Source organism: Arachis ipaensis, chromosome B4 (assembly GCF_059453495.1).
Source record: "Arachis ipaensis isolate K30076 ecotype BB chromosome B4, ASM5945349v1, whole genome shotgun sequence".
Taxonomy (NCBI): Eukaryota; Viridiplantae; Streptophyta; class Magnoliopsida; order Fabales; family Fabaceae; genus Arachis; species Arachis ipaensis.
This window is the reverse complement of record NC_142439.1, coordinates 134167219-134176153: the sequence shown is the minus strand read 5'-3', so window position 1 is coordinate 134176153 and position 8935 is coordinate 134167219. Positions and strand designations below refer to the sequence as shown.

General features: G+C 44.5%; 1 protein-coding gene across 1 annotated transcript; it reads right to left on the bottom strand.

Annotated features, from left to right (window-relative positions):
• Positions 1 to 7450: 7450 nt before the first annotated feature.
• On the bottom strand, positions 7451 to 8935 carry LOC148569303 (uncharacterized). The gene is made up of 4 exons (XM_088484980.1): positions 8581 to 8935; positions 8109 to 8491; positions 7772 to 8044; positions 7451 to 7696 (listed from the first exon to the last, which is right to left on the bottom strand). The coding sequence occupies exons 1-4, from the start codon at positions 8933 to 8935 to the stop codon at positions 7451 to 7453; spliced, it is 1257 nt and encodes a 418-aa protein (XP_088341106.1).

Genomic DNA, 8935 nt, shown 5'->3' with positions numbered 1-8935 from the left:
GCTTCTTTTTTTTCTTTTTTTTTTCTTTTTTATTGAATTGGGGGTACGCTTTTTTTTTAAAAAAAAAAACGATGTCGTTTTAAGGTTCTGATGAACGGAAAATGACTCAGGAACTACTATAAATCCTGAAGTACAATTTTGGGAACGAATTTGAGGAACTATTAATTTCAGGGATCATTTTGAGGCTCAAATACAAGTTCAGGGACTACTTTAAAACTTAACTCGTTTTTTAGGAGGGTTTGAAACTTTTCCTGCCCCTAATTTTATAAGTCCTTGAATTGAAGTTTTTAATTATGGAAAAAAGTCCTTGACTTGAATATAAATAATATTTCTAAAAGGATAATATTTCTAATAAAATTATTATCTATACTTTGTTTTTTTTTTTAAAGGAATTTAACATTCTTCATGTTAAGGTATTATTGTCAAAATAGGCCATTCAAAATAGAATAAAAGTAAGAATTTAAGCATTCAAACATAAATCATAATAAAATTTAAAAGTAATAACACAAGTCGTGATCCACCATGTTTGAGTGATTAATTTTTGGGTTAATTATTCTGTTAATTTTTATAGTTTTATTAAATTTATAATTAGATTTTTATATTTTTTTCAATTAATTTTTTATACTCTTTTTAGTTTTATAATTAGATCATTCTTAATATAAAAAATATTAAAATTAATTAAATATTTTTTTATAAATTAAAGATATTTATAATTAAAAATATAATTAAATTTTTAATTGTATATTTTTTAGAAAAAATATTTTATTAATTTTAATTTTTTGACAAAATTAAAAAATATAAAAATTTAATTAAAAATTTAATATAATTATTGTTCATACCCTGACCCAACGCTAAGACCCAGGATCCAAGCAAAAAGGCCCAACCCAAAGGGTTGAGCCTCATCTTACACCAAACCAGACACTACGAAGTCGGTAATCATCACGACCTGCTCTAGAGAAGTCGGAAAAGGGGATTAGCTGGCAGATAAACCCTCCCTCAAGAGGATAACTGCCCCTAGAATCTCTCTAACCACTTCCAGGAGCCATATCTCAACTTCCCTAAGATAAAGGGACGGTTATTCCCCTTAAAAAGTGGAACTACTCCAACGGTGGTTATGGGTTCACCCCTATAAATACACTGACACTCCTCAGGTATCTCAGAAGCCCAATACTCTCTAGACTTGTTTTGCTCCCCTTGCTGACTTTGGCATCGGAGTGTCTTTGCAGGTACCACCCCCTATTCTCTCACAAACAAGTCGGACGGAGCCCTCGGATCGCAAACCCACTCACAGGCCTCTTCTTTCAGACGATTGGGCCAACCAATACAGTCCAGTCCATTAATCTCCGGTTACCCATCATAACATTGGCGCCGTTGCCGGGGACCCGAGAGATCAACCAGTGATGGCGGACAGATCCCCCGAAGAGGGTCATGTGGAATCAGATTCCGAACAAGAGAATCTGGATACCGGAAACAATGACGCAGACCTGACCCTCCATCAGGGAACCAACGATCAGCATAGAGAGGGTACCTCCGGAGTCAAAAATCCGAAGGTGAATTCCTCAGAAGGGCGCGAATTGGAAAAAGACGGACCATCCCATGCAACTGAACTCATGGGATTAGTCCATGTCCACCAAAGTCGCCTGGAACAGTTGGAACAGGAACGGGAGTGACAAAGGGAGACGGAAAAGAACCTAAAAGAGGAGATGGAACGACGAAAAGAGTTAGAAAGAAAACTCTTGAAGTTGGAACCCTCCCTCAAAGGTCGGAACTCCCGCGACGATTGAGAAGAGTCGCCCCCAGGAGGGGACCCTTCAGTGAGGACATAATGAGGGCAAAAGTTCCGAGGAACTTCAAAAGCCCCGATATGGACCTCTATGACGGAACCACAGATCCAAAGCATCACTTAAGCAATTTCAAAAGTCGGATGTATCTGGCTGATGCTTCTGATGCTACGCGATGCAAAGCTTTCCCGACTACCCTGTCGAAAGCAGCGATGAAATGGTTCGACAGCCTCCCCCGAGGTCGGTCACCAGCTTTGAAGACCTCTCAAGGAAGTTCTTGATGAGGTTCTCTATCCAGAAGGACAAAGTAAAACATGCGCCAAGCCTCCTGAGAATAAAGCAGGAGGTCGGAGAATCTTTACGAGCCTATATGGAAAGGTTCAACAAAGCATGTTTAGAAATCCAAGACCTGCCCACCGAGGCAGTCATTATGGGGTTAGTCAATGGGATTAGAGAAGGTCCCTTCTCACAGTCCATATCAAAAAGACACCCCACCTCCTTAAGCGATGTACAGGAAAGAGCTGAAAAATACATCAACATGGAGGAGAATGCTAGACTGAGAGATTCGAGCTGGCAATCTGGGCATCTTCCCTCAACAAAAGAGAGGGAGAGGGAGCCCAAGAAGAAGGAAGAACTCGGTCTCGATAGACCAAGGAAATATCACTCTTATACTCCTCTAAAGGTTTCTATAGTGGATGTATACAGAGAGATTTGCAATACTGAAAGGCTGCCACCTCCCAGGCCCATTAAAAATAAAAAAGGAGGGAGTCGCAGCGACTACTGTGAGTACCATAAAATATATGGTCACTCAACAAATGACTGTTACGACCTTAAAAATGTGATAGAAAAGCTGGCTAGAGAAGGTCGGCTTGACAGATATCTCATAGAAAGGTCGGACGGTCACGGGAAGAGAAAGCGAGACGATGTGGACAGAAGAGACCCACCACCACAGACCCCGGAGAGACACATACATATGATCTCAGGAGGGTTTGCAGGAGGGGGGCTCACCAAGTCCTCTCGCAAGAGACATCTCAAGCGAGTCTACCAGGTTGGAGGTGAATCATCCGACCTCCCTACCATTTCATTCACAAAAGAAGATGGGCAAGGAATAATCCCTGGACACGATGATCCAGTGGTAATAACCATGATCCTAGCAAATGCCCATCTCCACAGAACCCTAGTAGATCAAGGAAGCTCAGCGGACATCCTTTTCAAGCCCGCTTTTGACAAACTGGGGTTGGATGAGAAAGAATTAAGAGCCTACCCCGACACCTTGTACGGACTAGGCGACACGCCAATAAGGTCACTGGGATTTCTACCCCTTCACGCCACTTTTGGAAAGGGGGAAAAATCAAAAACTCTAAGTATAGACTTTATAGTCATCGACGTAGGGTCAGCGTATAATGCTTTAATTGGCAGAGCTACCCTTAATCGACTCGGAGTGGTGGTATCTACTCCCCACCTTTGCATGAAATTCCCAACCCCAGCGGGAATAGCAACAGTGAGGGGAGATCAGAAATTGGAAAGAAAATGCTACAATGAAAGCCTGAACCTGAGAGGAAAAGGCAAAGAAGTCCACACCATAGAGCTCGGTGGTGCGAGGGCCCGAGAAGAGCTGCGACCACAGCCGGGAGGAAAAACTGAGGAAATACAGGTCGGCCAAAAGGAAGGAAAAAAATACCAACATAGGAGCCAACCTAGGGGAAACCCTAAAGCAAGGGTTGACTAAGCTCCTAAGCGACAATTCCGACCTCTTTTCCTGGAAGGCCTCTGACATGCCCGGGATAGACCCCGAGCTTATGTCTCACAAGCTCTCGGTATACCCAGGGTCCCGACCTGTGCAACAGAGAAGGCGCAAGCTCGGCCCAGAGTGAGCCCTAGTAGTAGAAGAGCAAGTGCAGGCACTCCTAGAAGCCGGCTTCATCAGAGAAGTCAAATATCCAACATGGCTAGCAAATGTAGTTCTAGTCAAGAAGCAAAACGGCAAATGGAGGATGTGTGTCGACTACACCGACCTAAATAAGGCATGTCCTAAGGACCCTTATCCACTCCCAAGTATTGATACCCTTGTAGACTCTAGCTCGGGATATCAATACTTGTCGTTTATGGATGCCTACTCAGGATATAACCAAATCCCGATGTACGAGCCAGACCACGAGAAAACATCATTCATCACGTCCAGAGCAAATTTTTGCTATGTGGTCATGCCATTTGGATTAAAAAATGCAGGGGCCACATACCAAAGGCTGATGAACATGGTGTTTGCTCCCCACCTTGGGAGTTTAATGGAAGTCTACGTAGACAACATGCTAGTGAAAACTAAGAAAGAGGCCGATCTCTTAGCAGACCTCTCGCAAGTATTCGACACCATAAGGTCACACGGGATGAGGCTAAATCCCGCAAAGTGTATCTTCGCAGTGGAAGCTGGAAAATTTCTAGGGTTTATGCTGACACAAAGAGGGATCGAAGCAAATTCCGATAAGTGCAGAGCTATCCTGGAAATGAAAAGTCCAACTTGCTTAAGAGAGGTTCAACAGCTAAATGGCCGACTTGCCGCCCTCTCCAGATTCTTGGCAGGATCAGCACTAAAATCCCTTCTACTATTCTCCTTATTGAGAAAGGGATGTTAGTTCGAGTGGACTCCTGAATGCGAAGAGGCGTTCCAGGAGTTCAAAAGATTCTTGAGTCAACCTCGATTCTGACCCGACCCACAATTGGAGAAGACCTCGTCCTATATTTGTTCGTAGCAGACAAAGCTGTCGCATCAGCTCTGATAAGAGAAGACGAGGTCGGACAACATCCAGTGTACTTCATCAGCAAAGTTCTACAAGGCCCCGAACTAAGGTACCACAAACCAGAGAAGTTTGCCTACTCCTCAGTAGTAGCCTCACGAAGGCTACGGCCTTACTTCCAAGCTCATACCATAAGAGTCCGCACAAACCAACCCATGAAGCAAATCCTCCAAAAGACGGATGTTGCAGGGAGAATGGTTCAATGGGCAATAGAGCTCTCCGAGTTCGACTTGAGATATGAAACTCAGACGGCAATTAAAGCCCAATGCCTTACCGACTTCATAGCAGAATACGCAGGAGACCAAGAGGAAAAGCCAACTACATGGGAACTCTATGTAGATGGATCCTTAAACAAGACAGGAAGCGGTGCTGGCATAATCTTGGTAGATGAAAGGGGAACCCAAATAGAGGTTTCCCTCAAATTTGAATTCCCAGCTTCAAATAATCAGGCATAATATGAAGCCCTGATTGCTGGATTGAAGATGGCAGAAGAAGTCGGTGCAACAAAAGTGATGATATATAGCGACTCCCAAGTGGTGACCTCCCAGATAAGTGGAGAGTATCAGGCAAAAGACCCAAATATGAAGAGATACTTGGAAAAAACTCTGGAGAACCTTGGGCGCTTTGCAAAAACCGAGGTCAAACATATAACTCGGGATCTAAATAACAGAGCAGATGCCCTATCCAAGTTAGCAAGTACCAAGCCAGGAGGGAATAACAGAAGCCTGATCCAGGAAACTCTCCAGGAACCCTCTGTGGTAAAAACAGAGGAAAAACAAGTGGTCCTTGAGGTAGCAGGACTAAACCTCGGATGGATGAACCCCTTGATCGAATACATGAAATTCGACATCCTCCCCAAGGAGGAAAAGGAGGCTAAGAAAATCCGGAGAGAAGCACAACACTACACGCTGATGAAAAATATTCTCTATAGAAGAGGGATATCAACACCATTGTTGAAGTGCGTGCCGACTTCAAGAACCACCGAGGTACTAGAAGAGGTTCATAGTGGGATCTGCGAAAATCATCTTGGAGCCAGGTCACTAGCCAGGAAAGTAATTCAAGCTGGAGTCTATTGGCCGACCTTGCAGAAAGATGTCATGAAATTTGTGAAAAAATGTCAACCATGCCAAATGCATGCAAATTTCCACGTGGCTCCCCCCGAGGAGCTAATCAGTATAACTTCCCCATGGCCCTTTGCAAAATGGGGGATGGACCTGTTAGGTCCTTTTTCCCAGGCCCCGGGACAAGTCAAATACCTGATTGTGGGAATAGACTACTTCACAAAATGGATAGAAGCAGAACCACTAGCCTCCATCACAGCCCAGAGAAGTCGGAGGTTCCTCTACAAAAATATTATCACAAGGTATGCGATACCATATTCCATCACTACAGATAATGAAACCCAGTTCACCGACTCTACCTTCAGAAGCCTGGTGGCCAGTATGAAGATCAAACACCAGTTCACCTCGGTGGAGCACCCGCAAGCCAAATGGACAAGCCGAGGCAGCCAACAAAGTCATATTGGCAGGGTTGAAGAAAAGGCTACAAGATGCAAAAGGAGCCTGGGCTGAGGAGCTCCCACAAGTGTTATGGGCTTACCGGACAACGCCACAATCCGCCACTGGAGAAACGCCCTTCCGACTAGTCTACGGCGTAGAAGCCATGATACCAGTAGAAATCAGCGAACAAAGCCCAAGGGTGGTTCTCCATGATGAGGTCGGAAACATACAGGGGCACAAAGAGGAGCTCGATTTGCTCTCCGAAGTCCGAGAAGAAGCCCAGATAAGAGAAGCAGCGCTGAAGCAAATGATGACTACAAGATACAACAAAAAAGTCATTCGAAGAACCTTCACCCCAAATGACTTGGTCTTGATCAGAAACGACATTGGAGTCAACAAATCAGGGGAAGGAAAACTCGCTGCTAATTGGAAGGGACCATACAAAGTCAATGAGGTCTTAGGAAAAGGTTATTATAAAGTGACCGACCTAAATGGCACCGAGTTACCTAGGTCGTGGCATGCTTGTAATGTGAAAAGGTACTACAGTTAAAAGCGAACTCTACTCCCTGATGTACTCTTTTCCCAACTTCACGATTTTTTCCCGAAAGCAAAGGGTTTTTTCTGGAGAAGGGTTTTTAACGAGGCATCATAGTAGAGGCTAAGGAAAAATAGGCTGTCAAAAACCCTTAGTAGCAATAAGGTACCTCCCCAATAAATAAAGATCTTTCTTCATTAACAATATCTCTTATAAGTTCCTTCTTGTTTTCTAAGTCTTTCTATGAAACGCGCCGACTTAAGCTCGACAAAACGTGAAAATCTCATGAACCGACCTAGATGGTCGTCAGGATAAAACGACGAGGTACAAGTCGGTGTAAAGAGGTTATAAAAGTTGATCGTGAGAAACTCGGAGACATTCCGACTCATAAGTCGAAATGAAAAACCGAGTAGAAACGAAAACGAATCGTAAAAAATAGCCTAAGTCATAAGAACTCAATAAAACAAAGTTGAGTATAAGGAATAACAAAAAAGAGATCGAAAAACCTAGGAAAAAGCCTAAAGGCTGTCCTAAAGTCCTTAAAGCGAAAAGGCTCAGAAAGACAGACAAGCCAAAGGAAAGGTTTTCAGAATAGATCAAGGGGACTTCGAAAAATCAAAATCAGAAAAGCATGCACACAAAAAGGTAGCTGAAACCCTTATACCAAAAAGGGTATTTTTTGTTAAATAAAACCCTTATCCAAAAAAGGGCAATTATAAATATTTTGTTTACGGCCTTAAAAGGCCAGAAGAAATTGTTCAGTTACCACCACCACAAGCAACAAATATAAAGAGTTTAAAAAAGGGGAGGCCCACAGGCCGGGCCCCCATATAGCCAATAAAACTATTTTTTCAGAAGAGGAGTAGACGGATCACCACCAGAGCCAGGAAGAGTAGTCGGAGCAGCATCAGGACCAGGGAGAGAAGTATCCATAGGAGTCGGAGAGGAGGACTCTTGAGGCTTTGAGGAACTCAGAGCATCCTTCGAACGAGGAGGGGACTCAATGATTCTCTGCCCCCGAGTCTTCAAATCTGACTCGGTGACAACCTGGGGAACTGGGGGATCAACTATGGCCCCATCAATAACGACCTTGTCAGGATCCAAAGGAGAAAGATCCAAGTCAGGGGCAATGACCCCGACTTGCTCCTTAAAAATCCTTCAGGCCTCCTCAGATCCCTCTGCAATAGAGTCCTCTAACTCGGCGTAGGCAGTCCGAGCATTCAGCAAATCTTTTTTCACAACCACAAGGTCCTCGAACAAACTCTGGTAACTCTCCTGTGCTGTCTTTCTCAGGCCCACCTCCATGTTACATTGGGCTTGTAGCTTGCTCTCCTTCTCCCAAAGGCTATCTCTCTCCTCCTTCAATTTGGTGACCTCCTTCTTCAACTCCCTCTCATGCTCCTGATACATGAGAAGCCTACCCTCTAGCTCCTCAACCTGAGGTTGAACCCAAAGAACTAAGAAGGGTCTTCTCAAAAATGTCCAGGAGTTTGGCACAGACTCCAGCCGCCCTGATACTCTCCTCAGCCAGAGTGGTAAGGTGGTTCCGAATAGATACATCATCCATACCTATACGGGTATGGGGGTAGATGTATTTCCGGATGAATGCAGGAGCATCCACTTTAACCTCACCCTCAAAAGAAGAGCCAGGCTCTAAAGCCTTGCGCTTCTTCCTCTCTGGCTCAGGAGAAGGTCGGGGAGAAGTGGGCGGCTGAGAAGAAGCTGATGAAGAAATCACGATGGGTTCGGAAGGAGTCCCCAAATTTTGGAGAGGAGGAGGAGGAGGAGAGATAACTGCCCTGGCACCACCAGTCCTGGCCCGGGACCTCGCCTTGGCTTCCTGGACCCTCTGGTAAGACTCACTCGAGTTCTTCTTCGCCATCTCTGTAAAAACAAGTAGTAGCCAAAAGATTAGACAAGTCGGAAAAAACAAGTCAGACAAGTCGGAAATCAAACAAATATACATAGGCTACCTAGTTGTGCCTGGACAAAGGCCGGAGACCCCTGAAGAAACTTCTTGGTATCCAAATATGGGGCCCTCCCCCATACTTCTCGGAGGAACCCCACAATGGCTGCCTCCACCTCATCCAGATCATCCAAACCATATTTCTCACAGGGGGAGGCCTCCAGCCAGTATAGAGGAAAGCGAGGAGAGGAGTTCTCATCCAGGAAAAAGGGGTGGTGACCCTCTACGGCTTGAACTTTGAAAAAATAATTTTTGAAATCATGGAAGGACTCGTCAAAAAGGGTGAAGACTCTCCGACCTTGTATAGCTCGGAAAGACACCCACTGCTGCTTATTATTTTGCCCACTGAAGGACTTGGTCAT

Bases quoted from the DNA above. Each gene is read 5' to 3' on its own strand.
- LOC148569303 (XM_088484980.1), bottom strand. From the start codon at position 8,935: ATGACCAAGTCCTTCAGTGGGCAAAATAATAAGCAGCAGTGGGTGTCT. The intron at 8,492-8,580 runs GTAGCCTATGTA...TTGTTTTTACAG, and splicing joins CTTTGTCCAGGCACAACTAG to AGATGGCGAAGAAGAACTCG. The intron at 7,697-7,771 runs GCCTGAAGGATT...GATCCTGACAAG, and splicing joins TTGCAGAGGGATCTGAGGAG to GTCGTTATTGATGGGGCCAT.